This window comes from Electrophorus electricus, chromosome 2 (assembly GCF_041902795.1).
Source record: "Electrophorus electricus isolate QZ-2024a chromosome 2, ASM4190279v1, whole genome shotgun sequence".
Taxonomy (NCBI): Eukaryota; Metazoa; Chordata; class Actinopteri; order Gymnotiformes; family Gymnotidae; genus Electrophorus; species Electrophorus electricus.
This window is the reverse complement of record NC_137498.1, coordinates 29,523,119-29,548,102: the sequence shown is the minus strand read 5'-3', so window position 1 is coordinate 29,548,102 and position 24,984 is coordinate 29,523,119. Positions and strand designations below refer to the sequence as shown.

Sequence of the window (24,984 nt, the reverse complement as noted above, 5' to 3'; positions counted from 1 at the left end):
ACATATTGCAATGTGTGGCGCTGGTTCTTTAAAAATCCATCTTAATGTTTAGGCACTGCCTCTTAAATGCTTTGTCAACGTTCATTGGCAAGCGAGCATGTATATGCGTGGCCGTTTAGTGGCGCGCTTATGCTTCAGCAGTTTCCAACCGAGAAATGCACTCGTTCCAGTCGTAGAAGAAGAGGTTTGGTTGGCTAGCTGCCAGTAAGCTCCGTACAAGACGCCAGCTAGGCTTCTGCATCTTTGTAATCGATTGTACAAAGTAAGTGTACATGGATGAAGGTGTTGCTAATTTACCGGAGCCAGCTCGGGTAGTTTGGCTGGCTAGCATTTTCGCGTTAAATCGCAAATGTTAATGCAGCTGTCGAGCATTTTTATGCTTTGTTTCTCTGTTCGTCCTCTTTTGTTCTCTTCTTTTCGCGCGCATGCAGGCACGCGGTAAATGCGCTGGCTAGCTACAACTGGCTGATGTTTGCGTTTTGATAGCTATCTTTAATAAGTGTATCAGTTCGGTAGCGTTTTCGATGAGTCGTCACATTATGCAGATGGTAATGTAGCTAGTTACATGTCTAGGGTTAGAATTCGGCTGACTTTAGCTACAAGTAGGTTGGTCTGATGTCTAATTATCCAACCTATCCTAAGTGGCCCAACTAGCGGTGATGTTGGCTAGCTGGGGAGCCGTATTGGGTGATGCTATCTCAGTTAACTTAGTTTAGCTTCAAGCTAACAAAGATTAGTGGCGTGTTTACCGGGTGGAGATATAACGTTAGGTAGACAGATGGAACAAAGACACATTATCATGCATAGTCATACGTTTTTGTAAATCATCTGCCTTAAAAGTAAATTCCAGCCACGTTTTAAACATGTTCGGCAGTACACTGCCATAGGCCTAATCTCGTGTAATTTCAGCAGGATAGTTAGCCAACTAGCTAACGCTAGCATACTAGCTAGATGTTAAGTAGGTAAGAGTTTATCTATCTGAACATTTTCAATTACTCAATATATTAGCCAGTTAATTAAACAGTTGTTTTAGCTAGCCAGTTATATTCACTACTCACATTTTAGTGGTAGATTTAATACTGTAGTACGCCGTATTGTTTTAGTTTGCAGTTTCTTGTTTCAGAAGCTATTAAGTGGGCGACAATTTGTTGCACGAGATCACTGGTTTGCTGTTGGGATAAGTATTCTGGTACAACATTAGCCTAGCTAGCTAACTCGTTAGCCTCTCAGGATTAGAAACACGGGTCATGTTATCATATGTCTTAAAAACCCGATGTTGCGTAGATACACCATATTTCACTTAATTAAACCCATTGTTAGCTACATCTAGGTAGCTAGCTAACTTGGGTAGCATAAAAGCGCCGTTCCGTGGCCTCAGGCCATGTGCGTATTCCGAATAATGCACTCTCAAACTGGATTTGCTGATGTTCCCCATTTTAGGCTAACATGGGTAAGAAACAACTGAACAAGTCCAAAAAAGAAGTGGAGGAACCCGAGGAGTTTGTAGTTGAGAAAGTGCTTGACCAGCGGGTGGTGAATGGCAAAGTTGAGTTTTTCCTCAAGTGGAAAGGTTTCCCTGAGTAAGTATTGCCTTCTCAGGCCTGCCGCTGATTGCAAGTACCTTTCCGTTACAAATGGAAAACAAATCTACCTGTTTAGATGAAATACAACAAAGTATTTGTGCACACCTCCTGTATTTTATTTTAATGAATCTGTCACACTATAACAAGATTAAAGGTACAGAGTAAACAAATATTTTGGTGCATATGGCCTGTGCAGTTTGCTGATGCTTGAAGTAAACATCTAGGGATTAACCCTGATTTTAAATGGGTAGAGAGACTACTAGTTCTTGGTGATTTCCTGCAATTTCATCCCACGATGTTGCCATTCAGTCAGATGATAAACTGTGTCCCTGTTTTTCATTGGGCAATATGGCCTACATGTGATTTAGTAGAACTCTGCATCTGTTTTACAGACATTGCTGCTTTTCAGTGAGTTAACTGATCTTCACTATTAAGATCTGTTCCAGTAGAAAGGGTTCTGTATGTCGTCTTCTGTTCAGTGGCTGTCTGTTCAAGTTTTGGGGCCCAACTGCCCTCCACAGTGTCATGATTGCCCTTCCCAAGCACACCTGATCTGAGGTTTGGAAATGGTCAAATCCAATCTGTGCATATCAGTGGGCCCCCAGACTGAAGTTGACTGCTTTGGTGCTGTGATGTAAGACAGTGTTACTCAATCCACTCAAAGACCACCTCGATCTACATTGCTGCTCCAACACAGAACCTGGTACATCATGAAAGGGTATCCATTTGATTAATGCTGGGAGTTGCAATAACAAAAGCATGTGGTGGTATTTGTGATAACTTGGTTGAGAAACACTTGAACGATAAACCCAGATGTTGCTTGTGTAGAACTGCCAGAGGTCCATATAAAGCATGTTACCATTCCTCTATTCAATCTGAGCAGCTGTAAAATGTATTAGGTTTTATGGGTTGGATTAACATACACATTGCTGCAGTACACTACTTCACTTTGCTTTGGAAGTAAAGTTAAACTTATTTGTGTCCCATTTTGTTTGCACCTTATGTCAGGACAGCATGAGACTGCAGTCCCAAAGAGCCATTATCACTGATTTATTAGGGTGGCAGTAATTTTTAAATCAGAAAAGGGCATAATTCCTTAAACATGAGTATCAGGCCTCTCCTTGTGTTAATCTCTTGGCGATTCACTAGTTTAGGGTTATACAATACGATAACCAATCAGAACAGTCTCCTCAAAATATGCAAAAATGCATTTTTAAAGATGGTCAACTGACTGCTGGTGTCATGAGTTTGAAGATTGTCTACATCCTGCCTGTTTCACCTTTGTAGTGCAAGTGCATGCTCCATGGGATTTTGTGTAAAATTAAAGAATTCTTGCTAAATTGTGTGTTGCATCTATATGGGTAACTTCATGAGATTCATGATGGTACATCGATGCACTATACATAACCATGGTTTTAATAGGATCCCTGTCTTATATGGCTGTCGTTGGGGCAAATAGGCCCACTTGCTTTCTGTGGCTTTGTCACTAAGCTTCTGAATGTTGTGTTCAGAAGTGATAACACATGGGAGCCTGAAGAGAATCTTGACTGCCCTGAGCTGATTGCTGCGTTCCTGGAGTCCCAGAAAGGTGTGGTGGAGAAACCAGACTCCAACAAGAGGAAGCCCTCCACAGATGAGCCAGAGACAGAGGAGAGTAAAGCCAAGAAAAAGAAAGAAACCGTAAGCTTATGACTCAACTCAAAATGAGGCCTTGGACCTTGCTGTGTGTTGGTGTTGCACCATAACATGCACTCTTTTGACAGAATGAAAAACCACGAGGGTTTGCCAGGAATCTGGAGCCTGAGCGAATCATAGGGGCCACAGACAGCAGTGGAGAGCTCATGTTCCTGATGAAATGGTGAGATGATCAGGTCATTCTGTGTTACTGCAAAGACCTTTAAGCACTACTGGGGCTTTGTCCCATGGTTGCTGCTTTATAGGACAATGTGCTGTAGATGATGTGCATATACAGCAGGTAGCAGTGTTCTCAGCAGCATACAGTCTTGACATGCATAAAATGGAGGTGGCAAACCATGAGTTGAACCCAAAAGGCTTGCCTGAGGAGCTGTTTCCATGTTCATTATTCTTAAACTCTGTTCAACACCACTTCTGTTCTCCTGGGCTCTCTTTAAATTGCAGGAAGGATTCTGATGAGGCAGACCTTGTGCCGGCTCGAGAGGCCAACACTCGCTGCCCCCAGGTGGTCATTGCCTTCTATGAAGAGAGACTGACCTGGCACTCCTGCCCAGAGGATGAGCAGCAGTAGTTTTCCTATGCTGAAGCTTCCTGGTCATGTTTCTGGAGTTTCCCCTCACTGCATGTTTGTGGTGGTGTATTTTTGTTGCCATCACCTGAGTTGACCAATAGACAAGCCTTTAATGGGTTTAAAACTGCTGTTAGTGTTAACACCAAGACGTGCAGTACAGAGAACTCCAGGGCTGAGATGAGGTGACATAGGTCTACACTACCTTCCATACCCATAAGTCTAAGCTCTGACTCCCCACCCTGTTCAGCTCGGAGCCTTCCCTCTGTTGAATGCTTCACTCCCCTCCTGTTTGTGCTGCATTGTGGACAGCCCCATCTGTGGCACAAGTGTATTAATGACTGAATTGGGCTAGAAGACTTGAGAGGGAATTGTTTTTTAATCACAACTTGATGTTAATTTAAGATGTTAGAGACAGTGCTGCTAGGCATTAGTGATGCACTGGCTTTATTTCTGTTGATGCTGTGTTTGCCTTTATGGTTAGGGTAAGGCTAACCATAACCCTGTAGTCTTCCTGTCAATCCTGTTCTTAGTCCTGCTTTCTCTGCCATTCATCTTTTAATGTACAGCACTCGTGAAACTTGGGTATTGAACTTTCTTTCTAGTCATTGTTCAGTTTTATGTGAAATTTCATTTTGAATAACTGTTGTATATTTTCATGTTTTTTTTTTTTCCAAAAAAAAAGTTCAATAAAGATTTCATTTAATTTGTTTACTAGTGTACTTGTGTCCACTGTGATCATGTGAACTGTGAAAAGATTAAACAATTCCTTGAAGAGCCAAAGTTCTTAAAGTTGAGGAATGTCAATTCCTGAGCCAGTTGGTACTTAAATCTGTCTTTGCAGTCTAGCTGTGGGCATGTGAGCCAGATGCCCCAGAGTTGTGCAGGTGAAGTGATTATATAGATTGTGCTGGTTTCTTGGGCCTGAACTGTAACCTCATTTAGACTAATTAAATGTAAAACTGATGTTTGCTTTATAATATTTGACAGTGTTTCTCAACCCAGTCCCTAGGGACTGCTGGATAAAAGACTGTTTTGCTTAGTTCAAATACCTGACAGAAGGGTACTGGGTGTTTAGTTGGCTAAAAGTATTGACTGTGAGAAGTGTCTGCTGCTCTATACAAAGTGAGCAGACCACACAACTAACAAGGCTAACCAGAAATGGATACTAATAAGGCCAAATTGGCATTGGCATGGAATCTGAGTAAAACAAAAACATCTGCAAATGGTTTGTTACCAGCCTTTTTCTACCAGCAAGCAAATGATCCTCTAAAAGTCAGTTGTGCCAAGTAGCACACTGATCTGGAATATACTGGGGATAAGGATACCAATCTAAGATGATTACACAGCATTTGTTAGAATAATTGTTTCCTGAATTCTGAATGTCGGTAGTGAGGCACTTTGTGTGATTCCTTTAAAAAGTTTCAGGCAGCTTGTTTTAATACTTTTATGTACCACTTTCACAAAGTGTGGTGTACTATATGCACCATTTGTAGAAAAATGCTTTATTGTTGTCTATAAGGTCTTTGGTGGCATGGATAGAAAAAGTTCACTGTTCTGAAAATTCAGAAGCTGATCACTACAATTTGAAATTGTAGCAATGTTTTAAAACTATTTTGTAATTCAAATATTCTCCATATACAGGTTATACAGGTTGAGGGGAAAATGTAACACTTGACCTAGACTTTCTTACTGTCAGAACTCTGTCAAACTGGGGCATTTTATTTTTCTCTTTTGGTGACTAAGCAACCTCTGTCTCTATGGGGGCAGGGCTTTGTGTCAGGACAACTTGTATTCACTCATAAATGGTTAAGCAAGGAACAGATATATCCTGTTTACCAACTGAGATAAATTTAAAACCACCATTGTTGGGGGGCGGCGTTTACACCATTGTCTGTAATTGTTCCAGGTGCATTGTTTGTCCAATGTCATATATGCATAAATGAACAGTTTTTGCCAATGAAAACCAGATGTCAGAAATGGAGGTGATAATGAAACTTTTTTTTTATCCCTTATTTGGTCTATGGTTCAGTCAGAGATTTGTATCTTCTCTATAGTAAATGACCACAGGAGTACTAACAGGTTCCCCAGTACTTAAAATGTAACAAAAAGAAAAATATATAAATTATGCTTCAGAATGATAATTTTAAGATTGTTAGTGTGAGGAGAATTTCATTCCAATTTGCCAGGCTCATGGCAAGTCTCATGAATAAGATTATAGCTGCAGACATGGACTCTGAACCTTTCTGCCTGTTTATAACATGTTTTGAAAGATGTTTATATTGACTCTGTTTGAATAGATTTAAATGAAGACTGCAGGTGAAAAACTAAAATTAATTATTTTTTTCCTTTTATCTTACTTTTACTTTTTCTTGTTGTCTATTACTCTTGCTTTTTGTGCTTCATTTCATTGTAAAGTTGCTTATAGAACATCTTTAAAGGTTATACATAAGGTTCATTTGATGAATTTAGTATCTACTGTGCTTGTGCGTTGAATGTATTGCAACTTACTGCCCTATTATATAATACCCAACCTAAACTGTTTAATATTTCTGCCCATGAGGCTACACACTGTTACAACATAGGAGTATACTAACAAGTAAAAAGGAGAGGATGCCTCAATAAATACCCTTTAAATGACCCCTATAACGCACAAGCATTTACACAAGAAAAAAGAAACACTTGTATGCTTAGGAGGACTGAGGGTGATCACTGAAACGTATTCAGTGTTCAGAGTAGTGGTAGCTTGGTGGTTAAGGTATTTGACTTGTAAGTGGAAGGTCGCCAGTTCAAGCCCCACTACTGCCAAGTTGCCACTGATGGCCCCTGAGCAAGACCCTTATTGCTCAAAGTTGTACTCAGTGATGATTGTAAGTCACTTTGGGTAAAAGTGTCAGATAAATATACGCTGTTAAGTGTTGGCTTCTTTATGTGGTGCTGTATTGACTGAAGTGTGTTGTGCATGACAAATCAATATCAGACAAGCAACACTGCAAATAACAAGGTGTTTTCCAACATGATCATCTATATTTGTTATAGTCACTTTAAGTACATGTAGCTGAGAAACCAGTCTTTTAATACCCTCATTCCTTAATAAGACCCTCATCCTATCAAGCACTGTATATGTTAATGTAATGCCACAAACCCCTCCCACTTAATGCTGATGCGTTTGCCCACATACCTGTTAGGTATATAAGATATATTTTTTTATAAGACAAAATCCCCAGTTTTCCCTGCAGTCTTAGTGATACATTTGCTGCCTGGACCAGAGCAAAAAAAAAAAACCAAAACAAACAATAACAAGGTAAATATTTAACAGTAATTTATCTAATAATTATGAACAATGAGTGTGATCACATCACTCCATTGTATGTTACATAGTACAGTAAGATTAACATAGCTTGTCTTTTTGTCTGTTATAGCATGTATTCGCCATGCAATGGTTAGGTTTGATTCTGTGTAACATATTCCTGTGTTCAAAATCAATTTAATGTGAACTTGCATTAGAAAGCTTAGAAGTTTGCTGAAAATGTGAATGCATACAGAAAACTTAAATGAACTACAGATCTTAAGAAATGTTATGTTTTTGAATTCAGTGCCATTTAACAGGCACGTTGGAAAGAGGTTTCAAGAGACCTGCTGTGTTCAGCACCTGCTGAGAAGCCCCACAGAGAGAGCAGTGAGCCCAAAACCGACACCCACAGACAGAGCACTGGGCCCCCCATGACAGCAAGCTCGGCGAAGCAGCACAGAACATCACTGACTACAACACCATACAAGGTGAAGCAGGTGCTACATAAAGCAATGCGTTGCTCAAAGTTATTATGAATAATAGTGGTGCATTTAGTTTTATTGATCAGTCTGAAAGCTGAAGGTGATGTATGGAGGAAGTCCACAAACAGAGAATATTCAGAACCAACCTTATTCTTTCACCCCAATAGTCATTCAGAATATGATTATATAAGACATTAACCTTTAACTCGTTTGGTTTGGTGTGGTTTGTGTGTTGATGTCTATGAATTCTGAGTCATCTTTTATTGTTTAGGTTGTTTAAAAGTGTTGGGCTGGCAGCAAGACACCTGATAGTGCTCTCAGTTCTGCTCTGTTATGAGGTTTGTGGACCTTCCAAAATACACCATGAGATACACTGAGATACACTGTCTCAGCAAACTGAAATTTACTCTCCATGTAAGCAAGCCATATTCTTCCTGCTGATACAAATCTCAGTTCATTATAATTATACTACGATAGAAAAACTGCAGCATCAAACATTTACAACAGCACCACAGGACTGTCTATGAGTCCTGTGTTGGTGACTTCTTCAATCACAGGTAAGCATGACAGCTGGTTGAGTTTCAGTTCCAGCCAACAGAGCATAGCAAGACAGACAGGTAGTGAGTTTTTATCCACACTGGAAGAAGACTTGACTCAAAGCTCTAAAGCAAAAAACCTGCACATAGTTATTTTGCTACAAGAAACTGTCTGCTTTTCAGTGACTTGAAAGACGATTTGACTTACCTAAATGGAAACAGATTATGCAGTGTGGTGATGCTACATAGGTATGGGATCTTGTTGGGTGAAAACCAAGGGCAGAAGTATGATATGCCCTACATTTCACAATGACTTCATAGTTCTCCTTGGTAATATCACCCTTTCCTTCCATGGTTCCCGCATATGGTATAATTTGCTTGTTATTATGTTTCATTGATGGAGCATTAATGAAGAGTGATATGTTAGTGAGCAGAGTAGAGTTTCATAGTTTTTGTTCTGCCAACCTTTACTTATTGCCCAACTTCCTTTCTGTTGTATAGTGTCCAAATCCTGTGTGTCTGGACTGGAGGTTTTCTGGGAAGACAGACTTTGATATGTTTTAATTTCCTTTCTTAATAATGGGGAGGCATCCACGGTTGCCTTCAAACATGCTATGAAAAATACAAAAAGGGGAAAAAAAATCTCACTATAAATTATACTGACTCAACATTATCCATTGAAGCCCAACACAAAGAATTTTTTTTTTTTTATAGATGTTGGTAGTTGGCACCACATAATACAGCTGTTAATACAGTTGTTCTAAAGTGAATTTAAAATCATTAACCAAATCTTTAACAATTTTTATGGCAATGGAAAAAAAATGTATGAACAGTTTCGAGCCTTTATGTGCAGAGTCGATATGACACCCACTATCCAGTTAAAATCAGTTACTAGAGTCCATAAGCCTTTTTTTTCCATAGCATTAACTTTCTGTATTATATTTGAAATGCATTATTTTTGCCTGCCGTTGAAAGTTACAAACTGATGAAAAGCGCTAGATCAAAGGTAATGGGTAACGTGAAAGATCAAGGCCCACGTCAGAAACAATGAAGAAAAAGCTAAACCGTTATACTAGCCTAAACAAATTCATCGAACAGACACGGTAAAAAATGGTTTTAAAATATATAGCTTGCCGCTTAATTGTATATTTACCAACTTATATTTACGGCTCCCATCTTTGTTTTTTGGGGGGTTTTTTTTATCTGAAGGTTTCCATTCTGCGGTTGCTTCATGACGTTATTGTGTCTCCTGTTTAAAAGATAAAAGTAAAATGGTAAAACCGGATAACAAGGCCATAAAAGGTTCCGTGTACAAGCAGCAGGTTTATTTTCTCTGGAGCGCGCAAAGTGCACGCGCGGTACTGGCGTTCAATCAGCTCGAGACACCTTGGAACTTTGGTTTTGCTGAACTGCATGGCGGTAGTTACTGCAGTGTAACAAAAGTTAATTAAGCTGAGGAGAGTCATTTGGATAAAGGTGAGGACATTCATTTGAGGGTTCTTACCGATATTTAACATGAAACGACACGATTTTTCATAGCACGGTACCGTTAAGTTAATCTTTTGCAACTGGAATTCTGAAGTTGTGTCTGACGCTACACAGCGTATAGAAAGTTCATACTATAGAATGTAGTCCATCCTATAAAAAGCAGTAAACATGTTACAAAAAGCTTATATTTTAAGACTCGCAGTAAAAATTGTTCCCTCAGTGGCGGCTTTCAGCCATCTTTAAGTGTAAATGCCATTAGTGACATCGGTCTTATGCTCGAAAGCTCAGATTTTGCATAAAGATAATTAATGCCGCTTCAACTTCTCGTGAAGGTCCGTTTTGTTATAGTGAAATGGCGTATGGTTTGCACGCATAAGACCCTTCGTTAAACAGAATAAAGAGAGTGATGCCATAGCATAAAGATAAGCGGGCAACGGTGTGTTTGGTAGGTACTTTACACCTATGAGAATTGGAATTAAACCTACAGAATGAGTGAAGGGTTTGGCGGATTAAACCTATCGGCATCGAAAGTGTAGCCGCACAGAGTCACTCAAATTTAGTGTTTGACAAATGCCAAAGGTTTCTGGCGACGCACCTTTACCAGTACAGGGCAGTTGCTTATTCTGAGGTAAAGGTGGCCATATTGGTTTATGGTTTTACCACTGTAACATTATGGTGGTCATTCTGAGTTATTCCTGCTTTGCCTTCTCATATCTTGACAGGTGTTCTCTCAAATGGGATTAAAAACTGATTTATCCAGCAACGGGAGGTCCATGTTCCTCACTTAATTTGCTTTTAACATGAACTTCACAACATTAGGCTTCATTTCCTCATGAAAAACCAGCCATATTACACTTGTCTTAGAGGCATTTTATGTGTTTTAAAATCTGAGTGTGTGTAGTCCATGTGTTTGATGCACATAGTCCACTGAGTTACATGAACAATAGATAGTAGGTGGCCATTGGTTATGTGATATTGAGTACACAAACTCAAGGGAAGCTTTCACGTGTATGTTTACCTAAGTGATGCCTGGGTTGGCCTCATTTGAGACTGTGCTGAGGAGCTGACCTGTTAGAACTGACTAATTAATTGAACATAGCTTGACTGAATGCAGTTCTGTATTTTCATTGTAGTTTTCATCTTGAAAAGAGATTTGTCTTCCCTTTGACCATGTCATTGTATCGATCCACTGCAGTGAAGAACCCCTTTAGGATGAGTTTCGTCCTCTACTCTTCTAAATACAACTTGAGGGACCTTGTTACTTTACTTTTTCATTTTGTTAAAATGGTGGCTCGTGTTTGTGCCTCAAATTAAGGTTGCACCACTTCTGTTTTCAGTGCATATGAAAATGATCTGGGAACATGTTTACTGAGTCCACATTTACCCCTAAAATTCAAACTTGTGCCAACATGGAACATTTAGCAGTCTTGCAGATTTCTTCTTTGTAACATACAAAAGATTTGGCCCTTTCTCACGCAGGAAGCTACCCAGGTGCTTGTGCAATCTCTTGTGATCTCAAAGCTAGACTACTGCAACTTGCTACTTGCCGGTCTTCCTCTTAGAGCCATCATACCTCTACAACTTGTCCAGAATGCAGCAGCACAACTGGTTTTCAATCTTCTGAAATTCACACGTTACTCTGCTGCTGCGCTCCCTTCATTGGCTTCCAGTAGCTGCATCCATCAGATTTAAAACCTTGATGCTTGCCTACAAAGCCAAAAATGGACCAGCCCCTTCATGCATGAGGTCAATGGTCAAAGCCTGATCCATACCTAAAGTACTTTGGCTAACTTTGAATTACTGTGCTTCAGGTCTCATGGAAGACAAGCATCAAGAATATTTTCTGTCCTGGCTCCAAGATGGTGGAATGAACTTTCACTTGCTGTCCAGACAGCAGAGTCCCTTGCAATCTTAAGACACAGACAGAAGGCCCATCTATTCGTGGAATGTTTAAATGACAACTGCCCCTGCCCCTATATTGAATAACCAAATTTGTACTTATTGTAGGGTAGAACCATTGGGCTTTTTTTCGTGGTGGGTGACCTGAACCAGATGCTGCACTTCTCTTCTGATGCAGTGTCTCCCTCTGTGTTTCTTAGCCAAACACCTGAAATGGACAGCACCATAGACAGTCATGCAAAGAAGGTATGTTTGTTTTCAGATCATTTAAAGGTAGTCCCAGGTGTAATTGACATAATCATCTAGGTCTTTCTGTCGCACTGTTCCAGTCCCATATCAGACATTGAGCTGTTTAGGGGTGTAGCTCAAGTGTCCTAGGGAATTGTAAACTTTTAATTTTCCATTTTCTTCAATGCATTTTCTTTTAATTCTTTATTTACTCTTCATTTTCAAATGTTGCCTAAGCACTTTAGATGTTTAATTTGAACCTGTTCTGTTTATATCAATCATTTTGAAAAGTGTGATGCATATAAACTTCTATAAACTATATTTCAATTGAGGAGTTCTTCAGTCATTTTTAATTTCCTCCCCATTAATCAGTTATGTTCCTATTCTGAAAATGTTGTGCAACAGATACAAATACATTTGTATACAAGTACAAACAGAATATTGTTACTTTCACACATGATGGCATGATGGCAGTCTTGAGGTTAAATTGATAAACAGTAGACAGTGTGTGTGCGGATAGAAGCCCTTCCACTTCAGATGGCCAGGGAGAACAGTGCTGCTGTTACACTGTGACAGGAAAATATGCCTCCTAGTTACCTATACTTTTTTTAACAGATGATTGAAACAAACATAATTTCTCAGAAATGGACCATTTACTATTGCTTTTACCGAAGTTCCACTTGTGCATTTTTTTTATACACACACATGACTCACACATAACTTTTCAGTGCTCTTGTGTTGCAGGAGTTTGTCAGTGTGTGGGTACAAGATCCCCAGCTGCACAAAGAGGATTTCTGGCACATGTATTTTGACTATGACATCTGTCTCCATGTGAGTCCTGCCCTTTCCTATGCTAAAGCACCTTCCATCTACAAAAAACACTCAAGATCAGTCTATAACAACCTTATTTATACAATTCCAAATGCTATCCTAATACACTTGACCGTTCATGTGATAATTTTATTTCCATAATTTCATGGAATGGTATTTCACTCCATATATGTCTGACCAATGTGTGTAAGAACTTTGGGGGTTTGTAAGGCATGTGTTTCCTGTGTACAGACCAACAGCATGTGTTTCTGTAAGAAGAGGTCCAGTGTGAGGAGGCGGTACAGTGAGTTTGTCTGGCTCCGGCAGAGACTGCGGAATAACGCTTTGCTCATGTGAGTGAACTCAGGGATGCCGCACTGTTGGTGTTTTTCTGCATGACTCATTATGAGCTTGAAAGCCCATCCTGGTACGAAGGTATCCTGTGTCTGAGTGGACAGTAAAGGCATGTTCTTGGTGTGTCCTTACACTCATTCAGCTGCTTTTGCTTGTGTCTCCTCAGACATTTGCCCAAACTGCCCCCTGCCAATCCTTTCTTCAGTCTCAACAATGTGTACCATGTGACCCAGCGGATGCAGGGACTGCAGTAGTTTCTGGAAGAGTACGTGTATCACCTCCTCTCTCTCCCCCTCACACCTGTTCTCCTGGAGGCTCCTGCTCTTTCTTTTTTGGTGTGGCCTGTTTTGGCTGTGTGGGTTCTGATGGTTCTCCTTCCCCCTGCGTGTTCCTCCTAATGGACCACAGCCTCACACACTTCTCTCTTGGGTCAGCAGGTGAATGGTCTTGTACAGACTGTGACGGTTGCCATCTAGTGGCTGCTACAGAGAAACTTTTGTTCCTTAAGAAGATCAGGTTTATTTTACTGAGTGCGTCAGTGAGATTGTTATTATTACAATGTCATAATTAGCACAACTATATTTCAGACATTCAAACACTTCACCTGCTCCCTCATGTTGCTATTTTTTTCATTGCAGTAAATTGATCACTAGTGTCTGTCTGTGTCTGTGTCTGTCTGTCTGTGTCTGTGTCTGTCTGTGTCTGTGTCTGTCTGTGTCTGTGTCTGTCTGTGTCTGTGTCTGTCTGTGTCTGTGTCTGTCTGTGTCTGTCTGTGTCTGTGTGTGTCTGTGTCTGTCTGTCTGTGTCTGTGTGTGTCTGTCTGTCTGTGTCTGTCTGTCTGTGTCTGTCTGTGTCTGTGTCTGTCTGTGTCTGTGTCTGTCTGTGTCTGTGTCTGTGTCTGTCTGTGTCTGTGTGTGTGTGTGTGTATAGAGTGTTGCAGATCCCCCTGCTGTTGTCTGACAGCTGTCTTCACCTGTTTCTACAGTCCCAACTGAGCATCACCAGTATTGATGCATGTGTCCAGGGCCGGACTCGCTACACTGTAGCCCAGGCCATCCAGTGTGGTGCCTCCAACCCATGCTTCCCCATAGAGGAGAGCAAGAGCTGTCGCAACTCTGACTGGTGAAAGGTGTATTTGCCCACTTGAGTTAATTATTCAGTTTAAAAGGGACTGTGAAAACAGCCACAATCCAGATAAATAGTACAGATTTTTAAAAATTGTATACATTTTGTATTTTTAATGCTTGGCTTTAAATGCCCACGTCGCCTTTGCCATTTATCACAATGCTAATAATGTAATAAAGGAGCTACAACTATGGAGCAGTAAAGTAAAACAAGTCTGTGTAGGAGAACATTTTGTATAATACTCTTTATTGTCCCTGTCACAATAATAATAATAATAATAATAATAATAATAATGATAATAATAATAATAATAGTCCTACTCTTGTCAGCATGTTTGTTAAAAGTGCTTCACATAGAAAAAAAATCTAATTTGCATTTATTGTGTGAAATCAGTGAACTGACTCTATATGCTATTTTATCTGTTTGTTTTTGCAGCACATCCTCCTCTGGCTTGGGTATTGGTTTTTACCCAGCTACACCTATGGAAATGTCTCCAGACTGTGGGAGCCCTGCCCACCAGTTCTTGGCCACACCCACACAGCCTGAGCCATTTAAACGTTGATTTTTGTCTCATGACAGTCAGCAGGACGTGGATTCATGACATGAGCCTTTATAAACACTAAGGTGGTCACTCTTGCGCACACACCCATGCGTACATGAGCACAGAGATCTGTTTTTGCTACTCACATCTCCAGGCTTAATGTTTGGATTGATTATAAGAGCAGGAATGTTCCTTAATTGTTTTTTTTTTTTTTTATGTGGTTTGTCTTTTTGCCCGCTTTCTGTGATCTGTATGTGTCTTTTAAAAAGAAAACATGTTTTCTTCTGTAAGGTGTCTGTACTCGGACGAAGAGACGTAGGCAGAGGTTTGCTATGAGTGTAGTGTGAGCAGTAAGCAAACTTGAAATGGTGTAGCCTCTGTATCTGAGTCTCTAAAACATTGTTAAAAAATAAGCAATGCCATAGGCCTAGGAATGTTAATTAGAAATTAGAAAAGTCCTGTTTTATTTTTCATTGTTTAGTGATTTATTATAAGAAAAACAAATGAAGTCACCAGTTATTTTAAAAGATCATTAAAATTTTTGAAATTATTTATTGTAATTTAGATATGTAGGGTAAAATTTAATAAATGTTCATATAAATGAAATGGTCTGTTTTGATTTTTCAAAAATTATACACATTTAAGAACATTTACAGTACAGTAGAGTTTCAGAATCTTAAATTTACATTTGCTTCAGAGGAATGATTTTAAAAGCCAGTTTTATAAGTGTGAACACTGCTGATCTGTGACCTCTTTCCCTGTTAAGTTTCACAAAGCTTGATAAATTTTGGCAATGACTTTCTGTATGAACATTTGGCACAAATGCCCTTTCCCCACCAAGTCAGTTAGGATTCCAGTATCTAGATGATAAGAAACAACTACAAACTAGATTTAGAACTACAGACTTATTAGACAACTTTCTTGTCCCTTCTCTAGAACATGTCCCATTTGTTCCATCCTTCCTTGTGTTCCTCCCTCTGAACGTGCATGCGGAATTTAGAAAACTCAAACCTGAGTCCACAAACCTGCAGCTAAACCATCCTGCCAGCTGTGTTAACACGTCACACACTGCACAGATACACTGACACTACAATTATATAGCTTAAAATAGGCCTATTTATAATGGTTAGAGAAATACAAAACCCCTAAAGGACATGCAGTAGATGAAAGGATGGCTACTATGTTTACTTTGATGCCATCTTAGTGGTTTTTACATCTAATGAATTGTCTACTCACATTCTTTGTTAGAGCTTGAAGTGACCAAGAACTGTGTTTTGTTTTGTTTTTGTTTTCTTTATTTCAAGACATTTCACATTTCCACAGTTGAATCTCTTGAATAAGAATTATTTTACCACACTGATGTTTTTCAACTTGATCCATGTTGCTAAGCATGTAATCTTTCGTGAATAATAACACAAAAGTAGTTCAAGTAGATCGGAAGTATACCACATGCCTCGGTCTGGTGAGTAGATCAGTAGTATACTACATGCTTCGGTATGGCGATTGAGGTGCCTTATGGGTGAGGTGGGGGTGCTGAAAATTGTCACTTTGAAACATCCAACAAAAAGCCACTCCTAACTTTAAGCCGAGGGTCACCAATCAGAAACACTTAAGCAGGGCATAGGTTGCCGTGGTGACAGTGGAGCTGGAGGAGCAATGGTCATTTATCACTGGCTGCTTCAGAGTGAGGCTGAGAGGAAGAGACAGCACCTGCCCCAGAGATAAATGACCAACAATAAAGTGAATTAATCAGCGCCGATTACCTGTCTTACCACAGCCATGAGAGAGGGACTAAGAGTGAGAGAGAGCATGAACACAGAAAAATGAGTGGACTAGAGACAGCCAAGGAATTTTATGGAGTGTACTAAAAAAAAAAAAAAAAAATTAATTAGGCCTACTTAAATGGCATTTATTTGTGAAATTAATTTGTAACATTGTTATATTGTTCTTTACATTATTTTCTATATAGACAAAGCTTAGCCATTGTTTACATGTAAATTGTTTAAGTTGACAAGTTGCAGGCTTTCTCTTTTCTCGTGTGGCCACATAGTTTCTAATATTAAAACCGAACTAATTTCCAGATATCTTTCCCAGTTCAAAAGCAAATGACTGCAAAATTAGTTTAATTTGAGCATTATAAAAATATTAAGCGTTATTCTTTCATTTTTCCAATCTCAGAGAAGTAGTGTTCTAGGTCGATTCTAGTGCTGACTTGGGTACTGTGGCAGGGGGACTCCTGCTGCTGTTTGTCCACTGCTGATGAATGCCATACCACAAATGCAACCATTTAATGTTTATAGGCTCTACTTTTAGACTGTAAATTTATGGACTTTAATTTTGTATGCACAGACCACATACCCCATTTTGGGGTTCCATAACCATAACTCAAGAAAAGCCTCCACATACAGCTTGTGTTTCACTGCCTCTTCTGAAGGGTTGTCGTGGTTTGTGGTTTTCCTTAACAATGGCCTAGTCCAGGATCCTTAATCACTGTGTCGTTGGGACCTCAGTGTGTGGGTATTGGTCATGGGAGGGTAACTCACTCACACACACAGCCAAAGGGGTTAGTTATCTTTGACCAAGGCATGAGTATTAATGACAGATGTTAAAGCCTCTCAAACAGCTGTGATCTCCAAGGATTTCTATGCAAAGCAGTCACTGGAGAATTATGCCGAGTTCAGTGAGCGCCTTCTCTGTGGGTGGAAGCCACTTGTCAGTGAGAGGCCAGAATGTCTAGACTTGTTTCGGTTAACAGAATAGCCACAAATACTCAAGTAGCACCTTGTTTACCAGTGCTTTTCGCGAAGGACTAATAAGCATTTTATTGTAATTATGAGTTGAAATAATATAAGCAAAACTACGAATAACTGCAAAATAAAAATCTTTACTCCTTGTTGACATTTTCACAAAGCTTATCTACTGAGTTATAGCTATTCAGAAATAGTGCAACTATAGATTAACGTTAGCTGGAACTTGCAAACCAGGATCTTTATTTATTTATTTATTTATTTAAATTTAGCTCAGACCGTTATGGTTTATTTGTAATGGGTCGAAAAACAGAAATGGCATGGCACAATGTTATGGTTCTGGTAGCGAGTACTATTCTTGTTTGGTGACAAGTATACAAGTAGTTTGGAACCACCCTTTGATATTGTGTGATCAGCAGCTTTTTTCTCTGTAACATTTAATTTCTATTTTAAAAACATAGCCTAGTTAGTGCCTGCAAGACAGCAACGGAAGAAAGGGATCAAATGAGATTTTGTTCTCGAATGTCAGTTTACATGAATAGCGAGGTGAGACGGTTGAGATTGAGCAGACGGTGTGGTATAAGAAGCCACCAAATTCATCACAAACGAGGGGGAAATGACTTGGTGATACAGTCATTAAAACTAACTTGTCATAATTGTTTACATTGTTTAACAGTAAATATATACACAATAATGTATAAGTCAAATCCAGTTATAAATTCTATAAATCAGATAATACTTTTTATGTATGTGTAATTTTAAAGATAGTAATAATACAGCTGGTTTAACCATAGCCTCAGTAAACAAAAACAAACAATCCACCAACGCTGCACTACAAAGACAGACTTTATTCCACATTATTCCACTGTTCCATTATTTCATATTATATCATTATTCCACATAAGGTTTGAGATTGTAGATGTTCTGAAAGTCTGTGCACATACCTAGTCTTACTGATTAAGTGTCCTTCTCTGGTAATCAGGAACTTTTGTTTTCATGTAGTGAAGTGAATATTACTGACAGTCCTGTTCTGGTCAGGAAATTTGCTTCTTAACTGTGCACCATCAATCTCACCTGAGTAAGGTTAGAGTTTATGAAACCTTTGCAAGAATTTCAAGATATTAATGTATAGATTACAAAATCCTTAGTTCTCTCTACTCCATTATGGCTCCAGAAAAAACAAAAAAACAAACAAACAAAAAAAAAAAACTGGTTGAATTCTTTGTTAAAGTCTGAAATCTGAAACAAGGAGATATCAAAACACAGCCTAAACAGCAAAACATTTCCCTTTTCCTGTCAGTCTGTTGCAGCCAATCGATAATCTGATGGGAGCTCTGCTCTTGCTGATGGATTAAGAAACTGAGCAGGCCTGACTGTTTCTGCCCAATAACACCATTTAATCATTCCTCATACAACCTTGTTCTCAGTATACTGCTGCCCCAGCAGCGCCCCACGCTGGCCCTTTGTGGAGCTCACCTGTCACTGTCTGGAGCCATTTGAATTTCTAAGGCATCAGCCAATGGCCATTTTCATCGGCCATTAAATGGTAATAACGAACAGAAAAAACCCACAATCACTGGCCTTTGTAAAATGATGAGCAAACACATCCCTGTATTATGCCCTCCATCCAGCTGTGAGTTCTGTTTTTTATTGTAGTGTCATACTGCACTGATGCCCTGTGCAAACTGATGGGTAATACACTACTGGCCTGCATTTTAGAGACTTAGCCCCAGGACAGCAAATGATACAGCCAAAGATAAGAGGTTATGACTTCACTGATAAATGCACTATGTGTAGACATCGATATCCTGGCTGTTGGACTGCAGGAAATATGTGGTAGTTTGATTTTGCTCTGCATTACAGCCTATCCCAGTTTTTTAGTGTAACATGCTGTTAGCAGACATTAGTGTGAATAATATACAGTTAACATGCATTGGTGTAACATACTGTTAGCAGACTTTAGTGTGAATAACATACCGTTAGCAGACATTAATGTGAATAATACACAGTTAGCAGACATTAGTGTGAGTAATATACAGTTAGCAGGAGTTATTGTGAGTAACATACTGTTAGCAGACACTAGTGAGAGTTTCTGAATTAATCCATTTGTCAGGGCTGTTGTGGTGCAAAGGTCTGACAAATGAGTTTATATCATTCACTCTCCAGCAGGACAATTCTTTATTTTTCGTTACTGATGGGACCCTTAAAGAGCCCTTGGTCTGTCGGTGGAGCTGCCATAACTGGAGCACTGGTGCTCTGCTTAATGGATGGTGATGGGTTTACCCAGTCATAATACAGAACCAGTGACAAGTTAGAGAGCAGAGATGGAATTGTGTGTGTGTGTGTGTGTGTGTGTGTGTGTGTGTGTGTGTGTGTGTGTGTGTGTAGTAATTGCTGTGTTTCTCTGTTTTATTGGCTGTTAACCTTGGGCTGACAGCTACTGAGCATGCAGGGGTTATGTTGCTATGACAACTGGGCTGGAATTGGGAAATGGGACTGTGCTGGCAGGTAGGATATAGATTGAATGGGTGAGAGAGAGAGAGAGAGAGAGAGAGAGAGAGAGAGAGAGAGAGAGAGAGAGAGAAACAGAGAGAGATACTTAGTCGAAGAGTGATGGGAGGGAGAGAGATAGATCAAAGATTGTAATTAAGCATAATTTGATGTATGCAGCTGTTTGGTCTCTTGAAAAGCATTTGGGTCATAACTCTTGAAGTGTGACCCTCATAGTCCACGGCTATAATGACTTGAGCCAGATCCATGTGTCCAAGCCTACTTAATGACTTGAGCCAGTATTGTGTGACTCAGACTACTTAATGACTTGAACCGGGTTTTGTTTGGCTAGGAGTACTTACTGAGTTGAGCCAGTTCAGTGTGTTCAAGACAGCTTACTGACTAGAGCTAGTTATGTGTGGATAAGGTTCAAAACGTCAAGCCCAAAGGCACTCTGTGAACATTCCATTTGCACATTTCCTCTTCAGTTCTGTCACCACTTGTGATTAGTGTTACAAGTATGCTGGTGTGTACGGTGCATGAAGGCTGCCCCTGACTCACGGATGCTGAAAACTAATAGTAATCTCAGCAATTAAGTCTCATTGGGTTGTACAGCCAACACAGTGCTGTGAGAGTAATGACAGGCATCTAGATTTATTTAAAAGAGGGAACATAACAGAAAAAAAAGGAAGAATGAGAGAATAGTAAGGATGAGTAAGTGAATGAGTGATGGAGAGGTAGATGAAGAAGAAGAGAAATGTGAAAGAGGGATGATGAGGGGGGTGAAGAAGTATAGAAAACAGAGAATCCGTGTGCTCTTTTGTCCCCTTCATTCAATCCAGCAAACAGCCAGAAACCAGGCATGAACACATACACCACCATATTGTTCATCAGTATGAGGTTAATTGGTTCCTGAGCTATATCAGTGAAAAAAGTATTACATGTGAAATCTGTGAAATCTAGGGTGTTCGATTAATATGAGAAGGAGTCTAAGCAGTTCCAAACTTTCAGCCCATGCCATTTGGTGATAATATGGTTATTTGTAAAAGGGTCCTGAGAAGAGATGACAAGAAGAGCACAAAAGTAGAGAAGGGAGACAAAGACACAAAAGGAAAAGGGTAAGGAAGATGATGGGGAAAAGGAAAATAAATGAGAAGAGCCTGGGCATACAATCTATTACTGAAGAGCTGAAACTAAGACTGCCACCTTCAGAAACCTTATTAAATTCTCCAATTACCTGGAGGGCATAAATAACTGCTTCCAATCTCAGTGTGTCACTCAAGACCAGGTTCCAGCTCCAGGGAAACTAAACAATTTAAATTACGTCCCTTCCGCTTTGTAGCCAGCCTTCCTTTGAACGGCATAATTATAACGCTATTCTTTCTCTCATTGCCATGATGATACATCACCCCTACAACTTGTGATAAACGCCCTCCTTGAGAGGAATGTGACCTAGTCCTACAGTTTTTCACTGTTAGCAGAAATCTCTCTCTCTCTCTCTCTCTCTCTCTCTCTCTCTCTCTCTCTCTCCCTCTCTCCCTCTCTTGCTCTCTGCAAATGCTGAGTGACACTATTTCACTGCCAGCTCGGCTGCATCTATAATTCACATGTCCCTTGACTCGGCTGCTGTCGGTGAAAATAGGAAATCTATCACAGAGACAAATGGCCGTTAAATGAAGCCCCGTGCACCACAGGCAGAGATAGAAGAGGCGGCAGATGAGTTTTAATTGTCTCTGTGTGCTCACGTGAAATTTATCAGTTTGACATTACTGCCTTACGACCTGCTGCAGCACAATGGGATATAACATCCATGTGTATAAGACAGTAATTGAAATAGCTTATAATATCAGCATGTGTAATAGTATAACATGATGGCCCCATGACCCAAATCCCACCTTATCTGACCTATCCAGGAGGTCAGACTACAAGATGCCACTCCCCAATTTTCTGTTTACTAGCTTTCTGTGCAGCCTCTTATACAGAAGGAAATTATTCCATCTCCCCTCTCTTATACTGGTGTTTCTGTCACCAGTCCCAATAAGGTTACGTCTTGTGTGTCTGGACCAGTCCACTCTGCTTGCTTGTGAGGCTCAGGTCTTGGTTGAGCTTCACAAGAGCTAGACAGGCCAGTACTGGGGTAGATGACACAAGCCAATATTGGGAAGTGCAGACAGGCCAGTACTGGAGAGGTGAGATAGGGAAGTACTGGCGATCATTTTGTTACCTGGTCTCTTCAGGCTTTGAAATTCCCTCCCTCAGTTTCTGTTCTTCGTTGTCCTACGTAAAAACCAAAAAGCATCATCCCCTGTCCCTGCCCCAACACTACCCCTGCTAATACCGTCTCATTCTTCTTCAAATGTATGAGCTTGAGTGTTTAAAAAAAGTAGTATAAACATAAAGAAATTACTTCGTAAATTATTACATGGTTGTCCCATAAAACTAAGTGGTTTTAGTATTTTGGTCTAAAATCCCTCTCCTTATCGCATTTTAAAATTAGCATACATATCTGATTTTTAAAGGCAAAAAACCCAATTTGTGAACATACTAAATATGTTCATCCTCTCAACCAGGCATTCTACACTGCTGTTTAGAGTTGAATTTCAACAGCACTTTTCCAAATACCAGTCAAACATACACAGCACTTTTCTAAAAAGCTACATACACTCTTTCTTCCTTTCCATTATGCACTGTCCTTTATAAATATATTTGACTTTTCTAAGCACATGTGTCAGTTGCCCTCTTATAACAAAGTCATTCAATATTAGAAGACTTTTGGTTTTGAAATGTAACATCTAATAAGTTGTTTTAGCCCAGCCAGTGGAGACAGTAAGAGATTAGGTTGTGATATACTATAAATGGTGTGAAAATGGTCATAAGATATTGAATTAGGATAGAAGCTATTGTGCTGATATCAGGCTTTACCTGCTGACAAATCTTGTAACTGTGGAGATGTGGTAGGACTTGTCACTTTTTTCATTTGTGTATGAAAAACACAACCAATCAGGCTTATTTAGTTAACTGTACAGAGAAAATGTCCATGATCCAGATGGCACAGTGTAACAGACAGCTCTGTTCACAAGACTAGCATACCCCATCCTCAGAATAACAAGTCTTTCAGAACATCAGAAAATTGAGAGTAGGCATGGCAGATTATGTGTGTATTCTTCTATCACAGGTTTGGAGACCACTGGTTTAGACACTTGCTAAATTTTGGGGATGGATTTGCTGCCTCCGTGTGTCAGGCATGTATGCTCAAGGCAATGACCCTCAGGTAGTATGAGCTAAGCAATACGATGTATTAAATAGTTTCTCTCTCTCTCCCCCTCTCCTCACCCCATGTGTGTCTGTATGAATGCTTATATGTGTGCGTGTGCATAATTCAAGGCTCAGTTTAAATAGTCATTTCAAGGGCTACAGCAGCCTTTTAAATATCCCATCAGTCTGCCAGTCTGCTTACAGCAGCTCTGAGAGAAGGAGAGAGAGGGAGTGGCTGAAAGAGAGGGAAGGAGGGAGAGAGAGAGAGAGAGTGAGGGAGAGAGTGAGGGAGGGAGAGAGAGAGTGAGGGAGGGAGAGAGGGTAAGACCTTTCTACCTGTCACACAGACAGGCTGCAGTTGCTGTAGCAACTCAGTAACATCTTTCTCTGCCAGTCAGGAGGAAATGAGCTGCCATGTAGCCTGTCGTTCATCAATCTCACACACACACACACACACATACACACACACACATACACACACACACACACACACACACACACACACACACACACACACACACACACACACAGACACAGAGAGAGAGAGAGAGAGAGACACATACACACACACACACACACACACATTCTTGCATATGCACTAACACACAGAAACACAAATGCAAACATATATACACACATATCACAAAAAGAGGTCCACATCTGTATTAAGTGCACATGTGTGGACATGTACAAATGTAGATGTACACAGCCCACATAAAAAGAGAGATTTCGAGAAACATGTTCTTGTAAATTCCCTTTGTCTCTCTGTCTCTGTCTCTCTCTCTCTCTGTCTCTCTCTCTCTCTCTCTCTCTCTCTCTCTCTCCCTCCTCTCTCTCTCTCTCTCTCTCTCTCTCTCTCTCTCTCTCTCTCTCTCTCTCTCTCTCTCTCTCTCTCTCTCTCTCTCACATGCTTGATATTATGCACCAAAAAAGAACTACTGTCAGCATAACTGGAGATGTTACCTTAGCAAAACTAGACTTAATAGGAGCTGTTACCTTAGCAACAGTACACATCCACTGGAGATTTTCAACACTGCAGCTTTCTGTGCTGACAAGGCAATTTTAAAGAAGCTTAGCATGTGAATGTGTGTGTATGCGTGTGTGTGTGTGTGTGTGTGTGTGTGTGTGTGTGTGTGTGTGTGAGAGAGAGAGAGAGAGAGGAGGGGGAAGAGAGAGAGAGAGAGAGAGAGAGAGAGAGAGAGTGTATTAATGCTTGTCCTTTGGATGACATTGCAAGCTCATTGTAAATGTATTATGATAATGTGCTACAGATGAGCACTTTGTAATTACCTCGACAGCAGAGGGGTGTTAAAATCATCAAGCTTATTCTATTAGTGTGCACTCTTTCTCAATAATTAAATGAACTATCAGGAAAAATGCATTTGTCACTGTGGCAAAGCTGAATATTTTCCAACATTATGAACTGTATGTTAATGATCATGTGTGCATGTCTATGTATGTGTGTTTGTTTGTACATTTACATTTAAGGCATTTTACAGGTGCTCTTACCCACAGTGACCTACAAATGGGCTTTGTTTGTCTACTCTAAGAACCCTTAGCTAGTACAAATAGGTTAGAGTCCAAAAATACTTTTAAACTGAGACACTTCCAGAACCAAGTGTCAGCACTGAAGTCTCTAGAATGAGAGCAACAATACAATACAATACAATACAATACAGTAACCTGGTATAGAAAACAACACAATTCAAGCGCAGTTACAAAAAAAGACAGGTCAAGGGCAAATATATAATCTTCTTACAAGTGCCTGATTAGTTGCAATTAAAGTGCTTTGCAAAGAGATGAGTCTTTAGTGGGCGTTTGAAGACAGCGACAGACTCTTCTGTTCAGACAGCCTATGGGAGTTCATTCCACCAACTTGATGTGAGATTAG

The 24,984-nt window shown here is 39.9% G+C and overlaps 2 protein-coding genes across 3 annotated transcripts; both read left to right on the top strand.

Moving 5' to 3' along the window:
• Positions 1–103: 103 nt before the first annotated feature.
• On the top strand, positions 104–4,560 carry cbx3a (chromobox homolog 3a (HP1 gamma homolog, Drosophila)). Of its 2 annotated transcripts, none has more exons than XM_027014972.3 (5): positions 104–262; positions 1,441–1,580; positions 3,098–3,263; positions 3,347–3,441; positions 3,723–4,560. In XM_027014972.3, exons 2-5 carry the CDS (start codon positions 1,447–1,449, stop codon positions 3,847–3,849), a joined length of 522 nt encoding a protein of 173 aa, XP_026870773.2. In that variant the 5' UTR covers positions 104–262; positions 1,441–1,446; the 3' UTR covers positions 3,850–4,560. The 2 variants fall into 2 exon arrangements, with proteins under 2 accessions (XP_026870773.2, XP_026870772.2); XM_027014971.3 differs by having other exon boundaries at positions 105–262; positions 3,095–3,263.
• A 7,136-nt stretch (positions 4,561–11,696) lies between these two features.
• On the top strand, positions 11,697–15,168 carry snx10a (sorting nexin 10a). Its single transcript, XM_081706125.1, is given in 6 exon segments — positions 11,697–11,789; positions 12,516–12,602; positions 12,834–12,934; positions 13,102–13,200; positions 13,866–14,064; positions 14,496–15,168. Coding segments are annotated over 5 exon segments (576 nt in total). The 3' UTR covers positions 14,062–14,064; positions 14,496–15,168.
• Positions 15,169–24,984: the final 9,816 nt, after the last annotated feature.